Consider the following 23,697-nt stretch of genomic DNA (forward strand, 5'->3'; position numbering starts at 1 on the left):
GGGGAGGACATCCTCAGAGATTGGCAGGAGGCAATTGTGAGGATCCTTGCAAGGATTTTACCTGCAGTAGCAAGAAGAGAGATACCTCGATAGTTTCCGCAACCTGTTCTATCACCCTTCTTAAAAAGGGTGATAATTATGGTGTCCCTAAAGTCTTCCAGGATCTCCTCCCTCATCCAGATTTTTTTGATGAGCTTATGAAGTTGTTGTGTAAATTCAGGCCCACCTTCTTTAAAGACTTCAGCTGGAATCTCATCAGGTCCACTAGCTTTGTTATTCTTCATTTGATTGATGGCTTTACTGACTTCATCCAAATTAGGGGATACTGCAAGCTTGTCTCTAGTTTGTTGTTGTGGAATTTGCGAGAGGACCTCATCAGCCACAATAGAGTTACGATTAAGGAGGTCGTGGTAATGCTCTTTCCATCACAGTGCAATAGACTATCCTTAAGAAGTTTGCTACCATCCATTGAACGTAAGGGATTTGTACCGTAATTTGTTGGTCCATAGATGGCCTTTGTGGCATTAAAAAAGCCCCGTGCATTGTGAGCATCTGCAAAGTGCTGGATTTCTTGAGCTTTCTTTATCCACCAGGCGTTCTTAAGTTCTCTAGTTCTTCTTTGGACCTCAGCCTTTGCTATTTTTTTCTTAGCAGCGCAGTTAATGTCTTTCTGCCATATCTGGAAGGCTTTCCTTTTCTTGTCGATGTTATGTTCAATCTCACTATCATTCTCATCAAACCAATCCTGATGTTTCTTAGTTTGGTATCCAATAGTTTGTTCACATGCTGCAATAATGGATGTCTTCAGTTTAATCCAGTGTTCCTCGACATTTTCAGGGAGTTCCATCGGTAGATGTTTCTTGAGAGTTGTTTGAAAGCAGGCTCACTTAATAGGATCTTGAAGGGCATGGATGTTCATTTTACGCCTTGGTTTTCTTCCTTGAAGCCTACGTTGAGGAACAGTATTAATGGCCATAGTGGATCGAATTAATCAGTGATCTGTCCAGCAGTCATCAGCACTCATCGTGGCCCTAGTGAGGAGTACATCACAACAATCTCTGGCACGGACAATTACATAATCCAGGAGATGCCAGTGTTTTGACCGAGGGTGCTTCCATGATGTTTTAAATTTATTTTTCTGATGAAAGAGTGTGTTTGTAATAACAAGATTATGCTCTGCACATTTAGTCAGAAGTAGAATGCCATTCAGATTGCTATTGCCAACTCCTTTCCCAATGATTTCTGCCATAAATCGAAATCATGCCCAACTCTTGCATTGAAATTACCCAAGAGGATAATTTTATCCTCCTTAGATATCTCTGATAAGATGGTGTCCAGCTGGTTATAAAATTTTCCCTTGATGTCTTCATCAGCATCTAATGTTGGTGCATAAGCACTTAGAATAGTTGCCTGCTGGTTTTTGGCAAGATTTAACTGGAGAGTTGAGAGTCGTTCATTAATGCCAATAGGAACTTCTGACAAGAGCTTCACAAGATTGTTTTTAATAGCAAAGCCTACTCCATGTATTCGTCATTCTTGTTCAGGCAGTCCTTTCCAGAAGAAGGTATAACCTTCTTTTTCTTCCTTCAGTTGTCCTTCTCCTGCTCTTCGAGTTTCTTGGAGTGCTGCTATGTCAATATTAAAACATTTCAACTCCATCACAATGATGGCAGTCCTGCGTTCAGGACATTCACTATCTGTATTGTCCAGCAATGTCCGTATATTCCATGTTCCAAAATTCAATTGTCTTTTGTGACCGCTAAGTGGTGATCTCACTGGACACGGTAATCCAGTCAGGGAGAGAGATGAGGCAGAGTATGTTTAGAGCACCTTTTCTAGCCCCCTTCCCATACGGGGTGAGCAGAGTGGATCCTGAATAGCACTGCTCAGTCGTGGATATAGTTGCAGAACTACTCAACTGCCTCGGTCCTTGAGCCAGGATGACTGAGTCTGTATCCACCTCTCATGTGCCGGTCCATGTCTAGGGGCTTCTGGATTTCACTGTCCTGCCCCTGTCACCATTCGCTGATTGCCATGGGACTTTTGGTTTGGTTTGGTTTGCTTGGAAGACGCCTTTGTGTGAATTTGTTTTATGTGGGGAGATAGGCGCACAACGATCAACTTACAATCTTGACAGAAAAAGGCTTTGATCCAATGGCATGGATACCACGACGATTGGAAGTCTTTTATCTGCTGCAGCCTTCATCAGCCTTCACAGCCATTGTAACTTACACATTGTTATCCTCTGCCTGTTCTGCCATTGAGGACTTTCTTGGATCATTCTTTGTCTGGTTCCTCTCCCTTGATCTTACCACCATGGGTGACCCTGCTGGGAGTACATGACTCCTGACAGCATCGCTCACAGGGTTCATTGGAACACTCAAGCCCACTCATCACTGCAAGGTGACGATCCAGCTAGGAGACCAGCAATAGCAACACCTGTACTGGGTCAGGAGGTACAGTACTAAGAATTAAGTTCCAAAAGATTTGAATAAGAGCACATTCCCAATACAGATGTGTAAAGGACCCCAGGGCATCATAACCTCACCAAGAGTGGGGATACAGGCTTCTAGTAATGCAGTGAAGGCTGACAAGTGTCCAATGCCAGCGAAAAATCACCTTGAGGGCAGCCTCTTAGATTTTAGTGGAGGATTTTAGTGGGTTTTTGGGGAGTCTTGGTCCACACTTTCTTCCAGAGTGCATCATCAGTAGGGGCACCCAAATCCCCTTACTGGGCCACCTTCAGGACCACTGTATTACTCACAGACTTGCCAATAAGGTGTTTATAGATAAGGAGGCTGCTCCCCTAAGGTCAGAGTTTGATTTGAAACAAAGATGCTCATACACCATTAAAGATTACAAACCTTCCCCCTTTCTAGTGAGGCTGCTTATGCAATTTGTATCATTTGGAAACAGGATAAATCCCGTAAATAAAAAAATTCATCAGAGATAGATTGTCCATGAACTATAAGGTCACGGCCATAGTAAATTCCTTTAGCAGCCCAGTCTTTATACTATGCAAATTTGTCTGCATCTGAAAAACTGGATGGTTCAAAAAGGGGATGAGGACCAAAGGCTAGTGTGTCAGTGTATCTGATCAGGATTTCCAAGTCAAAGCAATGAGTTTCTCTGAATGAGAAGCCTGATAAGAGTCAGCAATTTGTTTGTTACCACGTTTATACCTTCTCCCTCCTACACTGGGTATTGAGATGGCTGTTAAAAAGCAGATTAATGAAATATGAAAACATCCATTGGCTCCTTGTGTCACCTGTTTTCCCCAGGTAGCATGCCATCACATGGGTTATAGTGCCATCTAGCATCCAAAGGCAAGAATGTACTGAAGTCAAGACCTGGGGCATCCAGTTCATTCTTGCCTTCGTCCGAGGCTCTTATATCCAATATTGTAGAAATTTAGGATTTAGGTTTGCGTGTGTGTGTGTGTGAGAGAGAGAGTGTATTGGGACTGGGGCTGTCGCTGTTGTTCTTTTGTACCCAGCTTCTTTGTCTTCCCCTCCCTCCTCTTTCACCTTTAGTGTTCTCTGCCTTTTGGTTGGGTTGTTTTGGGGGTGGTTCTTTTAAGTTGGTGTCCCCCCCCTTTTCCCCCCTTCTACCTGGCTGTTTTCCTGCCTGTCCTCATTTTTGGGGACAGCAGAGGCTGCTACTGCCACCTCTGGGAATAGGGAAGGCTGTTTCCCTGCCTGCCCTCCTTATTTTGGGGGATGGCGGAGGCTGCTATGGCCGCCTTGCTTTAGCTGCGGCACCCCTCCATCCTTAGCTGGCTGAAGTGGCGAGTTGGAAGCTCGTAGCGCCCACTTTACACAATGCCACTTCTGATCTCCCCCCACTGGGTGCTCGACAGCGGCTCCTTTCTCCACAGCTCACTACTGTGGCCATTAAGCTCACTGGCTACGGAGGCAGAGCTCATGGAGGCAGCTCTCTCCTTTCTCCATGGCTCGCTACTGCGGCCGTTGCGAGCTTGCTACTCTCTCTCTGGAGCTCGTGGCAACAGCTCCCTTTCTGTCACTCCTGGCGGCAGTGTCTGTGGGGGTGGTTGCCTGTTGCCACTCCCCCCCCACAGGCGGCTAACTTTATCTCAGCGATGGCCGCCGTTACTCCTTTGTGGGGCAGGGCACTGGCAATTTAGGTGGGTGCCAATTTGTTTTGAAATTTTCCCACTTTTTTCAGCAGCCGCCATTTTGTCAGCCTACCATTTTCCTGCCCTTTTTGTTGTGGAGTCATTTGGCCTTAAAGCTCTTCCGCTTCCCCCACATACTTTCACATCCCTTGTGTGTTGACCATATTTAGTGAAGGGGGTATGTAAATATGATAGACTTGCACTAACGTTAATTTTTAAAAACACAGAAAGTGCAAGAGAGGCCCAGGAGACTGAGAGACTTCTACATATATAAGTGCACAGGAGCAGGACCGCACCTCTCCCTCTGTGTGCGTGTACCTGAGCTTGGTCTTCATTGTACTTCGTCACCAGTAGTGTACTTGGGGTTATACTACTCCCCTTGCCCATGGGCGTGTACTAGTGTCCCTATCCACACTGCAACCCCCTCCTAGTGTGTGTGTTGGTGACAGATACCTCACTTTCTACCTTTGTGCGTGTATATCATGGTGGATCAGTGGCCAGAGGCAACCCAAGTGACAGGCAAAACAGCAGTGCAAGGCCCCGTTGCACCATAAGTCTACAAAGCACAAGCAATTCAGATTTCACTCCAAGGCTGTTGCTAAAACCAAACACTTGTCTAGTCACAGCTCTGCCAGGCGAGCATGATATGTGTCTACCCAACCTCAGAGGCAGCTGACCAAAACAGATTAACAGCCCTCTTTCATTCACCCACTGGGTCATCAGAGGAGGAGTTTGAAGGGTTTCCTAGCCAGCCAATTTGGACTGTCCGTCTCAACTTTTGTCAGCGGATAGAGTCCACACACCTCATCAGCCTGATGAGTCTCTTGCACCTCAGCCTAAACAAGAGCAGCTGCCTCTGCCTCAACAGGTGCAGCCAGTGCCCTTGGACCCTCAGATGGCCCCTCTTGCCCCTCTGCAGGGGTTGCAGTTGACCCTGGAATTTGTCTCCCAGCTTAAAGATGTCCTTGGTTTCTTTTCTCAAGCACAGTCACTGTCACAGGTTAATCCAGTGGCTCAGCACAGTGCACATATGCATACACCTGCTATTGGGCAACAAGGCATAATGATGAAGCTCCACCACCTTCACCAAATCCCTTTGATGTTGCCAGAGGCAGGGTTGCTGGTGAGATGACGGGGTTAGAGGATCCTTCCTGTTTTCTTCAGGCCAAAGGAGATGAGTGGAGTGGTGAGTCAGAACTAGAGGAGGATTTGTCCTATCATCTGTTTGATTCTGCCGACTATCTTCCACTATTTAGTAGAGTCCTGGACACCTTAGGTCTCCAATCAATGCAAACTGAATCTACCACCCCACCTGTGAAGGGGTCCAGGGTTCTGAAGTCAAGTTCTCAAGATTGGCAGATCACTTCCTTCCTGTGCCAGATCCCACAGACAAGCTGGCCAAGGAGGAATGGGCTCACCCGCTGCAGGCACGTCATTTTTCCACCCTGGCCAACAGATACTACATCTTGGCTCCAGAGTTCATGAATTGCCTGAACGTCCCAGGGGTAGATGATCCAATTTCTAGTTTGGTATCCAGGTCTCTCCTCCCGAAAGAAGGGGACTCCTAGCTTAAGAATACCTCAGAATGACAGCTAGACTTCGCTCTGCATAAGAACCACGAGGCTACCGATTACTCCATTCGGTCCTCTGAGGCAGCCTCCATTTGCTCAAGGGCATCTATGATATGGCTGGACGAGCTTTTAGACAAACCTAATCCAGATCCGATTAAACTCAGAAAGGGCCTGGTGAAGTTACACAAGGCTGCAGAGTTTGTGGCCGATGCCACCTTAGATGCTACTCAGCTGGGAGTGTGAGCCCTAGCTGCGGAAGTAGTGGCTCAGTGTACACTCTGGCTCCGATGCTGGGACATGGACACTACGGCCAAGGTCAACTTGTCTATGGCCCCATATGCGGGGTCATTACTCTTCGGCGAAGAAGCCCTCAAAGCAGTCTTGGTAGACCCCAAAGACAATCAAAAGCTGGTGTTGGGCACATCCAAGAAAGATGATTGTAGGCCATTCAGAAGGTTTGCTCTATACTGCTGTTTCCAGCCCTTTCTAGCACCCAGGCTGCGATTCTCAATTTAGCGACTTCCATTCCTCCAGGGGAACCTGGCACAAACAGCAATTGCAGGGCAAAGCTCAGCACCAGGGATGCCAGGGTCCTTCACCTTCATCATATGGAAGGGGAGCTCATCAGAGCAGACAATACTGATGCCATCCCTGTCGGAGGCAGGTTGCTTCTTTATGCAAAGCACTGGCTAAGTTTAACTCAAGTCTCTTGGGTCAGAGATCTCTTCTCTCACGGTTACGAAATAGAGTTTCGGCTAACCCCCCAGGACAGACTACTTCTCTCTCCCATTACCAGATCTCAAGAAAGGTGGAAGGTTATGCAGGAAGCAATCTACTTGACATAGCTGCAATAGAACCAGTACCATCAGCAGAGTGATTGGGGGGAGGGGTTACTCGGTTTTGTTTGCGGTTCGCAAGAGAGATCTGTCGTGGAGGGCGGTCTTAGACCTCACGTTTGTCAACTGCTTTGTGAAGTATCGGCGGTTCAAAATGGAGTCCCTCGCATCCATTATAGAAGCTCTGCAGGAGGGGGACTTTCTGGCCTCTATCGGCCTAAAGGAGGCTTACCTCCATGTCCCAATCTGTCCCACCCACAGAAGATTCCTGAGGTTCATCTTTGGCCAGCATCACTTTCAATACAGAGTAATGCCAATCGGACTCTTATTGGCCCAAGAATATTCATCAAAGTATTGCTCATCCTGGTGGCTTACCTCCGTCTCCAAGAGGTCCATATTTACCCCTGCTTGGATGATCTGCTGCTTTGGATGGACTCCAGGGACCAGGCCCGCAATCAGTTTCTCTGTACCCTCAAGGTTCTGAGGACCCACAGTTGGCTGGTCAACATTGACAAGAGTCAGCTAGATCCAACTCAATGCTTGCAATGCCTGGGAGCAATATTGGACACAGCACAGGCCATGGTCTTGCTACTGCCAGAGCTCATTGCAACTATCAGAGATATGGTGCTGCTCCTGATGTGTTGCTCAAGGGCGGATGTGATGCTTCTAGCAAAGGCTCTGGGGATGTTCGTTTCCACCATCCGCATTGTACCATGGGCTCGGCATCATACTCGACCACTCCAGTGGGCCCTGCTGCTGTTTCAATTGGACATTGCCAACTCCAACCATCGGGAAATCCGCATGGATCCTTTACTGTGTTCTTCCTTTCGTTGGTGGGCAACTATTCAAAATCTCAGCAGGGGAACTCAGCAGAGTTCTGAATGTGACGGCTGACTGGCTCAGCAGACTACAGGTGATTCTGGGAGAGTGGAAACTTCACCCGGCTGTGTTTGACCTTCTTCAGCGTTGGTTCAGCAACCTGTCGGTGGATCTCTTTGCTTCAAGTCACAACTGCCAGCTGCCCCGGTACTTCTCGAGGTATCTGGAAATTACCGCAGAATCTGTAGATGTGCTGCTGACACCTTGGCCGGATGGTCTTCTGTATACCTTTCCCCCAATACCTCTACTGGGCAGGACAGAGAAAACTGCAACGCAAAAGGGCTCAATTGGTCCTGCTAGTTCCGTAATTGCCTTGCCAGCCGTGGTTCTTGGACCTCTTCTCACTTTCAGTAACAGACCCTTGGACGTTGCCAATCAGGCCAGATCTTCTGTCACAGGGACCGATCTGGCTCCCGGACCATGATTGGCTGAGTCTAACAGCTTGGCATTTGAACGGAAGCAGCTGATTCACACAGGACTGTCACATAAAGTTGTGGATACAATTTTGGCATCTGGAAGGCCATTGACAGATTGCATCTACCAGAGCACATGGTCCGCCTTTTCCAAATGGTGTGCGTCCCACGACTTCCAACCCTTTCAAGCCACTGTACAGCAAGGGCTGCAGTTTCTACATAGAGGTCTGAAAATGGGACTAAAAGCAAACACCTTGTGTCGCCAGGCCTCCACCATATCGTCAATTCTGTCCATTTCCTCTTCTGGCATTCCCATGGGCTCACACCCGCTCATCAAACATTTTTTGAAGGGAGCTACTCTTCTTTCTTCGGCAGTGTGTCACCATTTTCCTTTGTGGAGTTTACCAAAGGTCCTGCAAGCCTTGCAGTGACCGCCCTTTGAGCCCCTTAGGTCAGTGCCACTGTGACTGTTGTCATTCAAGGTCCTGTTCCTGGTGGCGGTTACCTTGGTGAGAAGAGTTTCAGAGTCGGGAGCATTGTCATTGGCCTGCCCGGGGCAGCAGCGTGGTCGACTACATCTTGGTTTCCTCCTCCTTATCCAATACCATTGACCACTTTACAGTGGGTACTAGATTGGACAGCGATCACCTCCCATTATTGTTGTCACTGTCATCCCGGGAGCCTGTCCACTTAAAATCCAACCACATCTATAACCATAACTTGTTTTCTCCCAGACATAGGAGGATTAAATGGTCTTCGGACATTTCAGCCAGGATAGCTGTTTTTCTAGAATCCCCCCCGGCCACGGTGCTCAAAGAATGCATCATGAATGCCACTGATCCCCAACTCAAATTAGCCGCCTATTCCAAACTGACCCTCGCCCTGGACCCTTTCTTAAAACACAATCCTCATCATTTAAAGCCCCAAGGCCCCTTTCGTACCACCCGCTGGTTTGACAATGAGTGTGTAGTCGCTAAGAAAAATCTGAGGATTTATTCCTCCTATAGGAATAATAATTCCAATCACCTTCCGACGGAATACTATGCCGCCAAGCGACACTACAAATCCCTTTTGGTCTCAAAAAAGAGACAAGCTACTATTGCTGGGTGGACGGCATTAATTAATGCTTCCAAACTTAACGACTCCAAGATCTTTTGGGCCCTGGTTACGGACACCCTGTCCTCTTCGAACCCAGTTGCCTGCCATATCCCTTCCCGCGTTTGGGAAAAATACTTCTCTGATTTGTTTAAGGAGCCTACATCTCAGTCATCTACCAAGTTAAATTGCCCTGATGGCCTGGACCTCCCTCCCTGGCCCCCTGTCTCGCAGAATGAGATTATCTCTCTCATCAAAGGTCTGAAGGCTGGCAAAGCCCCTGGCCCTGATGCTATCCCACCTGACCTCTTGAAGTCACAATTAGCATGGTGGGCCCCCCTTCTTTCCAACCTCTTCACGTGGATAAACAATTCTGGTCTTATCCCCGCTGCCTGGCTTGATGCCATTGTGATCCCTATCTATAAAAAGGGACCCCTGGATAATCCCCAGAACTTCAGACCTATTAGCGTGCTCTCTACTGTTGGGAAACTCTATGCTAGATATCTCAACGGCAGACTGACTTCCCGGATTGAGGAGGAGAATATTTTAGGCCCTGAACAGGCTGGTTTCAGAAAATCTAGATCCACCCTTGACCACTGTGCCCTGTTAAACCATCTTGCGGAAAAATACACCAGCCCCCTAGGGAATGGTCTTTATGTGGCCTTTATTGATCTTAAATCGGCTTTCGACTCAATCCCCAGAGACAGGCTTTGGGCAAAGCTCCTCCTAACAACTATTGACAAATGACTCCTTTTCCTCATTTTCCAACTGTACCAACCTTCTACCTTCCGGGTCCGGTGTGGAACTGATGGCTCCCTTACCAACCCTATCTCAGTCACCAGAGGAGTGAGACAGGGCTGTATATTGGCCCCCACCCTTTTCAACCTCTATTTAAACGACCTTAGCTCATATTGCCATTCTCCCTAAAATAGCAGTCCATGCCTGCCCCCTTCTACTTTATGCTGACGACGCGGCTCTCCTCTCCTTATCCAGAATAGGCCTTAGACAGCTTTTTCGTGCCTACATGGCCTACTGCGATAAGAATTTTCTGACCATTAATTTTTCCAAAACAAAATTTTTGATTTTTTCTTCCCGGCTTTCTACCCCAGACTGGCGAATCAATGGACAGAGGATCTCCCAAGTCAGGGAATATAAGTACTTTGGGATCACGTTCCACTCTTCACTTTCTTGGACCCCTCACATTCGCGGTTCCATCTCCTCGGCCAAGATTTTGGCTAAAGTTCTACTCCGTTATTTTTTCTCTAAAGGTGGGCAATTTATACCTGCTGCTACTAGAGTTTTCACCGCTAAGATCGTCCCCCAGCTCCTTTATGGAAGTCCAATATGGATTGTGAATTTCTGCTCCAAAATAGAGGCCATTCTTTCCAACTTTCTCCGCTCCATCTTTGACGTGCTCCGCTGTGTCCCTAACGCAGTCTTAAGATTAGAGGCTGGGTTTTCTTCTTTAGAATGCCTTTCTTGGTCCCGAACTTTGTGCTTCTGGTCCAAGATGGTTACCGCTGATCCTGCACTGGGATACTCTACTGCTATGCAGCTTGATTGCTTTAGCAGTTCTTGGGCCAAAGTGGTGCAGCATAAATTCTCTTCCCTTGGCCTACCTATGGAGTCTTTAGCTACACTTGACTTAGAAACAGCCAAAATGACCATCAATAAGCGACTAAAGGATATAGATCTCCAGTGCGACACAGCCAATGCCACCACAACCTGCTCCCCCCTTCACTTTGGACTGAGTTTTTCCTCCCCTTTTCCCGCCCCGTACCTTGAATTTCTAGATCTCCCGCGTTACAGATTAGTCTTTACTAGGGCTAGGTTTAATTGCTTAACATCAGCCCTTCTTGAAGGTCACTTTGGGGCATCCCGCAAGCTAAGCGTTTCTGCCCTTGCCGACTTAATGTAATCGAATCCCTGTCCCATGTGCTCTTTACCTGCCCTCTTTGTTCCACTGCCCGTACCAAGTTCCTATACCCTCTGACTGTAAATTTGCCTGGAGGCACAACACTGGACAAATTGCAGTTCCTTTTATGCGGCACGGATAAATGAATATTGCACGGGGTTGCCAAATTCCTCCACATGGCCCAATCTTCACGTAGCAAATACATTTCTAATATCTTGTGTTGATAGATGTATCTGTTGTATATCTTTTTATCTTTTATTTTATCTTGCTTGTTTTAATCTTTTACATATATAACGGGTCTATGACCATACAATAAATTTGACTTGGCATGTTCACATAGGATATACATTGGCCCGCATCTTCCATAAGGACCCAGTGGTATTGAGTCCAGATCCGTCCTTTCATCCCAAGGTCTATTCAGCTTTCCACTGCAACCGGGACATTGTTCTTCCGTCATTCTGTCCTAAGCCCGTCCATCAATTGGAGAAGGCCCATCCATCAATTGGAGAAGGCCTGTTCGGAGGGCCCTCAAGACCTACCTGTCTCGAAACAGGGACATAAGATTAACGGATTCACTGTTTGCATCCTTTCACCCATGGAAACTGGGGGAAAAGGTTTCTAAATCCACCTTGTCTTGGTGGTTGCGCGCCTGCATTGGCTTACGAGTTGCTTAAGCTTCCAGTGCTTAGTAGGATAATGGCGCACTCAACTAGGTCAGCAGCCATTATGGTGGCTTTCTCAACCAACGCACCTCTTGCAGATATTTGCAGAGTGGTGGTATAGTCTACTCCAGATTATCAAGCATTACAAGATAGACCACTACGCCTCTGCTGATGCCTCTTTTGGGAGGCGTGTTCTGCAACAGGTTCTTTCCAATAAGTAATCAGTGGGTGGTCCCTCCCTGTTGGGGCTGCTTTGGTACATCCCACCTGATGGCATGCTGCCTGGGGAAAATGGACCATTGGTCTCACCTGAAGGGTGGTTTTCCCAGGTATCATGCCATCATGGCCCTCCCTGTTGGAGGATGCCTGGGTGTTTTCTACCACCTTTCAAATTATTACTATTCAGAGTTGTACTGTTTTAGATTGTGTTAATAATAGAATCTAGACCTTTCTAGATCTGTTAGGAATGAATGTGGTTCTGTGTTAATTGGGGCAGTGTCTCTATTTTCCTTGCTGGTAGACCTGTTGGCCCCTTTGTACTTTTTCAGATATCTCACTTCAGACTCGTTGTGAATGAACTGGGGTGGAAGGGGCTTGGATGCCCCAGGTCTTAACTTCAGTACATTCTTGCCTTCGGATGCTAGATGGCACCATAACCCACGTGATGGCATGATACCTGGGAAAACCACCCTTCAGGTGAGACCAGTGGTCCGATCTCTGCTGGACTGGAAGCCTCTTCTGATCATCTGCAGTAATAACACTGCAGTGCAGCTAAAATCACGTCAGAAGTTCCCTCCACTATAAACCGCCATAGAATTAAGGCATATAAGTTTTGCTGCCAGAATGTCTAGATTGAGACCCTGGCACAAGTGAAGAACATCCGTTTTGCATTGTTGCTTATCAGTTTTATTCCTATTAAAGCCCTTGTATTATCCCAGTCTTTTCTTCACCTTTCGTTTTCTAGCAGAAGATATACCTCAGAGGACAAGCTTTTTGTGGGACAGCAACATAGACTTAGGTGCACCACCATGCTGGCTAGAGAAATTGGTATAATACCAAATGTGACATCAGTCAGGCACTGTAGTCTTTGCAGTTGATTGTACTTGCCAGGACTGAAGTTCATAGGGACAGGGTGTTAGGTTGACAAATTTTGAATAAATCATCCTATGTTGACAGTTTGATCTTTGCAACATTTATTTCATCTTGTTTATTCATTTGTTGGATTTCCAAGCCACCCTCAGTTATGATATAAGAATGATTTACAGTCTTCTTCTAGTGTTTGGGTTATAAGTTGTTTAGGGCATTATAAATTAGCATTAGCACCTCAAATTGAGCTTACTCACGTATAGGTGTCCTTTTCTCACCAGGCTCTCAGGAGGCGAGAGACTTCCCAGCACTAATTCAGTGGAGGTCAGCACCAAGGCAGTATTCAGGGCCAGTCCAAAGTCACAGTCCACAAAAACAAAGGGATCAAGCACAAAGCAAGGACAGAGAAGTCAAATGTCAGAAGTCAGGCAGTCTGTGGGCAACACAGGTCAAGAACAAGGCAACAGGCAGGTCTAGAGTAGTCCAAGATCAAGTCTGGAGTCAACAGGTGATTAGCAGACAAGTTAGATACAAAGCTGGTGCATAGACATTGTTCCAGCAGCTCTTCCAATCTAGCATTGGGGTTTATATGCTGGAGCTGCTACAGCTATACGCCAAACCTCAGCTGACTTCTATTGATCAGTTGCAGCCAGTCCTTTAGTCTTGAGGAGTCTGGGCCTGCAATTGAGCACTCCTGAAGATGGGCCAAGTCTCCAGCTGGCATTTGAGGTGACCCATTGAGCCTCATTGTCAGAAGCTGAACTGGCCCTGGGTGCAGATTGCCCCCCCTCAGTCTCGTCAGAGGACCCTGGCTCCTCACCCTCAGGTGGAGCCTCAGCCAGGGCTGGATCCAAGCCTAGAACCTCCTGATCTTCCTCTGATGCAGACTTCTCTGGCTTGGCCCTGACAATAGGTAACCAGGTAATGTGATTCCAGGAAGCAGTGCTACTTAGAACTTTACTAGTGTCTGCATTCTGCATAGGTTATGGCTTCTGAGCAGTCTTCGAGGGAAGTCCCACATAGAGCACATTATAATTATATAATCTTGAGCAGCCTTTCCCAACTGGTGTGCCTCCAGATGTTGTTGGGCCACAACTCCCATCAGCCTCAGCCATTGGCAATGCTGGCTGAGGCTGATGGGAGTTGTGGTCCAACAACATCTGGAGGCACACTGGTTGGGAAAGGCTGATCTAGAGGTTATCAGAGTGTGGATTAATGTGACAAGGCTACCTTGGTCCAGGAACGGTTGTTGCTAGCAAACCAATGTAGCTGGAAATGGGCACTCAGTGACATTGATGCCACTTGGGCCTCTAGTAAAAATGCTGGAAGAAGTACCGCAAAGCTATGAATGTCTTTCAACCCACAGTTCTATCTTGTTGAGATATTGTCTATCGTCCCCCTGATCAAAATGCTCAGGGAGACCTTGAGATGAGATATGAAATTGAGGAAGCATCCAAACTAGGAAATCTGGTAGTAATGGGTGACTTCAACTACCTGGACATAGACTGGCCGCATATGTGTTCCAGTCATGACAAAGAAGCAAAGTTTCTATATATTCTAAATGACTATTCCCTAGACCAGTTGGTCATGGAACCGACCAGAGGGACGGCAACCCTGGACTTAATCTTCAGTGGGGACCGGGACTTGGTGCGAGATGTAAGTGTTGTTGAACCGATTGGGAGCAGTGACCACAGTGCTATTAAATTAAACATACATGTAAATGGCCAATTGCCAAGAAAATCCAACACAGTCACATTTGACTTCAAAAGAGGGGATTGGTAAAAAGAAAGCTGAAAAACAAAGTCCAGAGGGTCACATCACTCAAAAATGCTTGGAAGTTGTTTAAAAACACTATATTAGAAGCTCAACTAGAGTGCATACCGCAGATCAGAAAAGGTACTGCCAGGGCCAAGAAGATGCCAGCATGGTTAACGAGCAAAGTCAAGGAAGCTCTTAGAGGCAAAAAGTCTTCCTTCAGAAAATGGAAGTCTTGTCCGAATGAAGAAAATAGAAAGGAACACAAACTCTGGCAAAAGAAATGCAAGAAGACAATAAGGGATGCTAAAAAGAATTTGAGGAGCACATTGCTAAGAACATAAAAACCAACAACAAAAAATTCTATAAATACATTCAAAGCAGGAGACCATCTAGGGAGGCGATTGGACCCTTGGATGATAAGGGAGTCAAAAGTGTACTAAAGAACAATAAGGAGATTGCAGAGAAGCTAAATGAATTCTTTGCATCTGTCTTCACAGTGGAAGATATAGGGCAGATCCCTGAACCTGAACTAACATTTGCAGGAAGGGATTCTGAGGAACTGAGACAAATATTTTATTTATTTATTTATTTCATTCGATTTTTATACCGCCCAAAGCCAGAGGCTCTCTGGGCAGTGCACAGCATAGAGTAAATACAATACAATAAATACAATAAAATAACAATAGGACACTAAAAACATACATTTTAAGCATTTAACAGCCTGGTATATATTAACAGCAATAAAATATATTAAAATGCCTGGGAAAATAAAAAGGTTTTAACCTGGCGCTGAAAGGATAGAAGTGTAGGCGCCAGGCGCACCTCGTCGGGGAGACTATTCCATAGTTTGGGGGCCACCATGGAAAAGGTCCTAGATCTCGTTACAACCCTCCGAGCCTCTCTGTGAGTCGGAACTCGGAGGAGGGCCTTTGATGTTGAACGTAGTGAATGGGTAGGTTCATATCGGGAGAGGCGTTCTGCTAGGTATTGTGGTCCCGCACCGTGTAAGGCTTTATAAGTCAAAACTAGCACTTTGAATTTGGCCCGGAAACAGATAGGTAGCCAGTGTAAACACGCCAGAACAGGTGTTATATGTGCGGACTGTCTGGTCCTCGTCAACAGTCTGGCTGCTGCGTTTTGCACTAGCTGTAGTTTCCGGACTGTTTTCAAAGGCAGCCCCACGTAGAGCACATTGCAGTAATCCAAATAGTGGTAACGAGAGAGGAAGTTCTAGGCTTAATGGACAATATAAAAACTGACAAATCACCGGGCCCGGATGGCATCCACCCGAGAGTTCTCAAAGAACTCAAATGTGAAATTGCTGATCTGCTAACTAAAATATGTAACTTGTCCCTCGGGTCCTCCTCCGTGCCTGAGGACTGGAAAGTGGCAAATGTAACGCCAATATTCAACAAGGGATCCAGAGGGGACTTCTGTCCCTGGAAAACTGGTAGAAAGTATTGTTAAAGCTAGATTAACTAAGCACATAGAAGAACAAGCCTTGCTGAAGCAGAGCCAGCATGGCTTCTGCAAGGGAAAGTCCTGTCTCAGTAACCTATTAGAATTCTTTGAGAGTGTCAACAAGCATATAGATAGAGGTGATCCAGTGGACATAGTGTACTTAAACTTTCAAAAAGCTTTTGACAAGGTACCTCACCAAAGACTTCTGAGGAAGCTTAGCAGTCATGGAATAAGAGGAGAGGTCCTCTTGTGGATAAGGAATTGGTTAAGAAGCAGAAAGCAGAGAGTAGGAATAAACGGACAGTTCTCCCAATGGAGGGCTGTAGAAAGTGGAGTCCCTCAAGGATCGGTATTGGGACCTGTACTTTTTTTTTTTATATAATAATTTTTTTATTATTCAAATTTTTATAAAAACAAATACAAATACAACAAAAACAATACAAGAGAAAAAAATAAAATAAAAAGAAAAACTTGACTTCCAATTTGTTACAGATCAGCTATAAGTATATAATATATATCAAACCTGTCTCCTAAAACATACGAAATTCACTTTTTTCCAAAGTCTATCTTAATTAATCGTCAAATCCCATTATCATCATTTCATTTTTTTCTTTCAACAAAAGTCCAAAAGAGGCTTCCATTCCTTAAGAAATGTATCTGTCGTTTTTTCTCTAATAAGACATGTCAATTTGTCCATCTCAACTAAATCTATTAATTTCAATAGCCATTCTTCCATTGTTGGTATCAATTCCATTTTCCACTTTTGTGCATATAGTAATCTTGCTGCCGTGATCATATATAATATTATTCTTCCATATTTCTTTTCCTTTTGTTTATCCATAAAACCCAATAAAAAAAATTCTGGTTTTGACTGAATATTTATCTTTAAGATTTTTTGCATCATCCTACCTATCTGTGCCCAAAATAATTTTGCCTGTTTACACAACCACCACATATGATAAAAAGATCCTTCTTGTTGTTTACATTTCCAACATACATTAGAAACATTACTATACATTTTTGACAACTTTTCTGGAGTCATATACCAATGATACATCATTTTATAAAAATTTTCTTTAAGATTATAGCATAATGTAAATTTCAAACCTTTTTTCCACATATTTTCCCATTGATCCATTTGTATATTATAACCAAAATTTTTTGCCCACTTAACCATACACTCTTTTACTTGTTCTTCTTCCATGTCCATTTTTAATAAAAATTTATACATTTTTGCAATTATGCATTCATCATTTGTACACAAACCTATTTCAAAATCAGATTTATTTATTTCAAACCCATACATTTTCTTGTCCATTTTAAATCTTTCTAACAATTGTAAATAGGCAAACCATTGTGAACTATATCCTTCCTTTATTAGTTGTTCTCTCTCTTTCATTATACATTCACCATGCACATTTTCTAATAGTTCTTGGTAAGTTAACCATTTCTCTTTTCCAGCCATTTCTCTTCTATAAAATGCTTCTTGACTTGAAACACATAGTGGTATTTTAAAAAAAAACCTTGTTTTGTATTTATTCCATATATTCAACAAAGGACGTCTTATAAAATGATTATTAAAATCCACATTAACTTTTACTTTATCATACCATAGATATCTATGCCATCCCCACTTCAGGTTGTGACCCTCCAAATCCAATAATCTTTTATTCCTCAATAGAATCCATTCCTTTATCCAGACTAAGCAACAAGCAGCAAAATAAAGTCTCAAATTTGGTAATCCCAGCCCTCCTCTTTCTTTGGCGTCTTGTAATAATTTAAATTTAACTCTTGGTTTTTTCCCCTGCCAAACAAATTTAGAAATATCTTTTTGCCATTGTTTGAAAGGTAGATCAGAGGATATGACAGGTATTGTTTGAAATAGAAACATCATTCTCGGCAATACATTCATTTTTATTACAGATATTCTACCCATTAATGACAACTGTAATTTATCCCATTTTAACAAATCTTTCTTAATCTCTGTCCATAGTTTTTCATAATTATTATGAAACAACTTTGAATTTTTATTTGTCATAATGATACCTAAATATTTCACCTTTTCTTCTATTTTAAAATCTATCTTCTCCATTAACTCTTTTTGATCTCTTAAAGATAAATTTTTCACCAGCATCTTCGTTTTTTGATTATTGATCTTAAATCCTGCTAATGGTCCAAATTCTTCTAATTTATCCATCAATACTTTGATTCCTTCTAAGGGATTTTCTAATACAATTATCAAGTCATCAGCAAATGCTCTCAATTTATATTTCTCTTTTTTTATCTTTATTCCCGAAATTCTTTTGTCTTGCCTTATGTCTCTAAGCAGCACTTCTAAAACCAGAATAAATAGAAGGATGGACATCCCTGTCTTGTACCCTTTTGTATTTCACATGAGTCCATTAAATCCCCATTGACAATTATCTGTGCCTTCTGTGATGTATAAATTGATCTGATCCATTTTATAAAATTATCTCCAAAGTCCATTTGCTCTAGAACCTTAAACATAAATTTCCAATTCAAATTATCAAATGCTTTCTCAGCATCCAAGAAAATCAAAGCAGCTTGTATGTCATTTTGTTGTTCTAGATATTCCAACACATTCAAAACATTCCTGACGTTATCACGTAATTGTCTTTTAGGTAAAAAACTTGCTTGATCTTCCTGAATAAATTGTTGCAATATTATTTTCATTCTTTCAGCCAAAATCATTGTAAAAATTTTATAGTTATTATTCAGTAAAGATATTGGCCGATAATTTTTTGTTTTAGTTAAATCCTGCTCCTCTTTAGGTATTAATGTTATATTGGCATTTTTCCAACTATCCGGTATCTTCCCCTCTTGTAAAATAGAATTCATTGTATTCTGTAAAGGTAGTAAAAGTTCCTCCTCCAAGCATTTGTAATACATTGCTGATAGTCCATCCGGTCCTGGCGCCTTTCCTAATTTAATTTTACTTATAGCCTCAGATATTTCTCTTGACGTAATAGGACCATTAATAGCTTGTTTCTGAAGATCTGTAATTTTGGGCAAATTCTGTTTGGATATATACTCTTCTATTTTTTCTGAGGGAATTTCCTGACACTTGTATAAAGTTGAATAATATTGATGGAAAACCCTTTGGATTTTTAAATTGTCTGTCAACATCTCATCTCCTTCTTGTATCTTTAAAATAAGATTTTTTTGTCGTTCTTTTCTTAATTTATATGCTAGCAATTTGCCCGGTTTATTTGCAAATTCAAAAGTCCTTTGTTTAGCAAAATTTAATTTCCTTTCAATTTCTCTAACTGTCAACATTGACACTTGTTTCTGTAACATTTTAATTTGATTTACAGTAGAAGCTTTAGTTGGATTCTTTTTCAATTCTTCCTCTTTTTGTTTTATTTCTTCCAAGATCAATTGCATTTTCTGTTGTTTCTTCTTTTTTAATTCAGAATTACATTTAATAAAATATCCCCTCATAAATGCTTTACTTGTATCCCAAACAATATTTTCATCTGTTCCTTTATGTAAATTGTGTTCAAAAAACTCTTTTAATTTCTTCTTACATTCCTGCACTATTTTATCATTCTGTAATAAAGATTCATTTAGTCTCCATCTAAATCCAAGATTTTTTTTTTTTAAGTCAATATCACTGGATTATGATCCGAAAAGGTTTTTGGTAACACATCCATCTTGGAAATATCTTTCACTAAATTTTTAGACATCCAAATCATATCAATCCTCGAAAATGTTTTATGTCTTTCTGAAAAGTAAGTAAATTCCTTTGCATTGTCATTTATATATCTCCAAGCATCCACCAATTCTAAATTTTCCATCAATTCGAAACAGATCTTCGGCAATTTGCCCTGTGTCTCTTTAATATTTTTCTCAGAAAATCTATCCATTTTTGGTGAAATTACCCCATTCCAATCACCCATGACACACCAATGATCATATGCAAACTCTGATAGTTTTTCCATAAATCCAGTATAAAACCTTGTTTTATCTTCATTAGGACCATAAATGCCCACTATCAAAATTTTTGTACCCTGAATGGTGATTTCAACTCCCACAAATTTGCCACTATCATCCAATAATATCAATTTAGGAGACAATTGTGAATTAATATAAAGAACCACACAATTTTTTTTTGAATCCTGCCGAAATAAATTCTTCACCCAAACTTTTACAAATTAAATATTTAGAATCTTTCTTCTTAATATGAGTTTCTTGTAAACAAATTATATCCAATTTTAATTTTTTCAAATAATGAAATTCTTTCTCTTCTACGACGAATTAGCTCCATTTATATTCCAAGTTAGATATTTGTAATCCATTTTTAAGCATGTATTTTAGAAAAGTCTGTGCCTGTTGCTCCCTTTGATCCATCATCATCCTTTTCTTCCTCTACCTGTTTCTGTTGACCTTGTTTCCCAGGAATTATATCCATATCTTTGAGTTTATCTTCTTCCATGTCTTTTGAAGCTTTTCTCAAGAAATCCCTTGCTTTTTGAACAGTATTTAATCGATACTTCTGTTGTCTAAATGTAAAAATCACTCCCTCTGGAACATCCCATCTAAATTGAATTTTACATTGTTTAAGTTTTTCTGTGAAGAAAACGTAATCTTTTCTCTTACGTAGAAGCCTAACAGGAATTTCCTTCATCACCTGTATTTCTTTACCGTCAATTTTGAAGACATTGTTAAAATGACGTTGCAAAACCATATCTCTGGTCCTCTTTTTTAAAAAATAAACAAGCACATCTCTTGGGATTTTTTTTATTGTTGCATATCTGGAATTAATTCTATAAACTTTGTCTATTTCAAATTCCATCCGATCTTCGTTCCTGTCAAAGGATTTTGCCAAAACATTAACAATTTTCAACTTGTTCATTAATGACCTAGAATTAGGAGTGAGCAGTGAAGTGGCCAAGTTTGCTGACGACACTAAATTGTTCAGGGTTGTTAAAACAAAAAGGGATTGCGAAGAGCTCCAAAAAGACCTCTCCAAACTGAGTGAATGGGCAGAAAAATGGCAAATGCAATTCAATATAAACAAGTGTAAAATTATGCATATTGGAGCAAAAAATCTTAATTTCACATATACGCTCATGGGGTCTGAACTGGCGGTGACTGACCAGGAGAGAGACCTCGGGGTTGTAGTGGACAGCATGATGAAAATGTCGACCCAGTGTGCGGCAGCTGTGAAAAAGGCAAATTCCATGCTAGCAATAATTAGGAAAGGTATTGAAAATAAAACAGCCGATATCATAATGCCATTGTTTAAATCTATGGTGCGGCCGCATTTGGAATACTGTGTACAGTTCTGGTCGCCTCATCTCAAAAAGGATATTCTAGAGTTGGAAAAGGTTCAGAAGAGGGCAACCAGAATGATCAAGGGGATGGAGCGACTCCCTTACGAGGAAAGGTTGCAGCATTTGGGGCTTTTTAGTTTAGAGAAAAGGTGGGTCAGAGGAGACATGATAGAAGTGTATAAAATTATGCATGGCATTGAGAAAGTGGATAGAGAAAAGTTCTTCTCCCTCTCTCATAATACTAGAACTCGTGGACATTCAAAGAAGCTGAATGTTGGAAGATTCAGGACAGACAAAAGGAAGTACTTTTTTACTCAGCGCATAGTTAAACTATGGAATTTGCTCCCACAAGATGCAGTAATGGCCACCAGCTTGGATGGCTTTAAAAGAAGATTAGACAAATTCATGGAGGACAGGGCTATCAATGGCTACTAGCCGTGATGGCTGTGCTCTGCCACCCTAGTCAGAGGCAGCATGCTTCTGAAAACCAGTTGCCGGAAGCCTCAGGAGTGGAGAGTGTTCTTGCACTCAGGTCCTGCTTGCGGGCTTCCCCCAGGCACCTGGTTGGCCACTGTGAGAACAGGATGCTGGACTAGATGGGCCACTGGCCTGATCCAGCAGGCTCTTCTTATGTTCTTATGTTCTTAGTCTCCCTTTATTGGCCTTCATGTCCTAATTTGAAGGTATTTTAAATATTTTGTTGTATATGCATCGAACACTTTTCCTTTTACAGATTAAATCAACTGAAGGAAGCTATGGCTTCAGCTTGGAAGACAAAAACAAAGTGCCAATAATTAAAATAGTGGAGAAAGGATCGAATGCTGAGGTGATATATGCTAATTCATAATAATGTGTATTTTACTTCCAGATATTCTTATCAGCAAATATGTTTGTATAACTCTGAAAAAGCTCCTAATGTGTTTTCCTACATGTGCATTATAAATCTTTGCACCATAAGGATTCCCTAGATCATCTGGTTAGAAAGCTTAAACTAATTTTCCATTTATGGGAGTATTTTAAAATTTTATTTGCATCTTCTCACTAATTTCACAAAAGAAATGAAAAACGGGTAGGATTTTTATGACTTGGGCTATGTTTTTCTGGCTCAAGTTCCTTCACTTGTATTACTAATACTTTGGGACAAACAGTCTGTTCTGTGTAAAGAGTTACAGTACAATCCCACAATCCTATGAATGTTAACTCAGAAAAGAGCCCCACTGAGTTTAATATTATTTATTTTCAGGAGAGTATGTGTAGGACTGCAGCTTTAGAAAGCATTTATGTTAATTAAATATTTCACATGTGTGTGTCTCTGGGCATGCAGAATTTTAAGAGACTTTCAGAATAAATCAGTGTGTTAAGTTCTGTTGCAGTGTTTCTCAGTGTGTAGGGCATGAGGCACCACCACTGTAAGAACTGCCATAAAGAACTGTGCATGCCTTACTGGTATGGTGTTTATAGGTAGGCACGGCTCAAATTTCCCAAAATGTGGGGGTTGCCACCCTTGGGATCATTGAAAGGAATGAGTGAGATAATGAATTATTGACCTAAGTTGCTGGAAATGAGCTGGCACAGGGTGCAAGCCTTTGTAGGAACCCAGAGGAGGACCTGCTCCTTGGGATGTGTATGGTGGTGCTGGTGGGGTGAGTAGGGTATGAGAAGTGGGTGCAGCTGGTATAGAGCTGCTGCTTAGAACCAATTTTTGGTTTGCAAGTAACAGAAGATAGGAGATATGATTTCACAATTTCTGAAAAACATGTTTTGGTTCAAGAAACATACATGTGACATGTGAAGTGCAATCCTAGCTATACATGTCTACTCAAAGTAAGCCCTATTGAGTTCCATTGGACTTATTCCCATATAAGTGGGTATAGAATTACAATTAAAGTTGGATCAAGATTTCTTTACCATCTCATGAGGCATAGAATAATTTTCAAAGAAAAGAAATGTTATTCATGATTATTATTTAGCCTTCATTCAAATGCTTAAATGTTGAATAAGCTGAGAAATATTCCCTGAGTAGTCCCATTTATTGCAGAGCCTTATAATTGAAGAAAATTTCTTTGCCAGATGAACCTGGCCAGATGTGAAGTGCATCTGTGATGTAGCAGGTCAAGTTTTCAGTCAAAAGAGCTGATTACGTAAAGGTACTGTTCGGCTTCTGTATCTTTTTGATCTGTATCCACAAATCTAAAAATGCAGGAGCAGAACAATTCAAAATATTGGAAGCTAGTGTAATTTATGCTGGGGTAAATTATGCCAGTGTAATTTACCCCTATTTCAAACCGGCCTAGCAGAGGGAAAACAAACCTTTCACATTCCACCATCAGGAAGGGATAAAGAGCTTATGCTGGCATATCTCTGGCTCAGCCAGGATGGGGGACTTCAGCCAGTGTAGCCCTGGCTCAGGCCAGGAGGAACTGGCTCAGCCAAAGATCCACCTATTCCAAACTCCGGTCATACTAAATTCTGTATTTTTAAATGCATCTTTCTAGAGAGCAAAATGGTTTTCAGAAAAAGGAAAGAAGATGAGTCAAGACATCTACCAACTGGGAAGGCCTGCATAAATATTAAAAATAACAACATGAT

General features: G+C 42.5%; 1 protein-coding gene across 4 annotated transcripts in view; it reads left to right on the top strand.

Annotated features, from left to right (window-relative positions):
- PREX2 (phosphatidylinositol-3,4,5-trisphosphate dependent Rac exchange factor 2) overlaps positions 1–23,697 on the top strand; it is a 252,350-nt gene that overhangs the window by 89,995 nt on the left and 138,658 nt on the right. For 3 of the 4 annotated variants that reach the window (XM_061600721.1, XM_061600730.1, XM_061600739.1), the window contains one exon: positions 21,842–21,934. The exons of the other annotated variant lie outside the window; for it this stretch is intronic. In XM_061600721.1, coding sequence (XP_061456705.1) covers positions 21,842–21,934 — 93 coding nt within the window. The remainder of the gene's footprint in view (positions 1–21,841; positions 21,935–23,697) is intronic. 4 annotated transcript variants of the gene reach the window in all.

The sequence above is a fragment of the Rhineura floridana genome, chromosome 1 (genome assembly GCF_030035675.1).
Source record: "Rhineura floridana isolate rRhiFlo1 chromosome 1, rRhiFlo1.hap2, whole genome shotgun sequence".
Taxonomy (NCBI): Eukaryota; Metazoa; Chordata; class Lepidosauria; order Squamata; family Rhineuridae; genus Rhineura; species Rhineura floridana.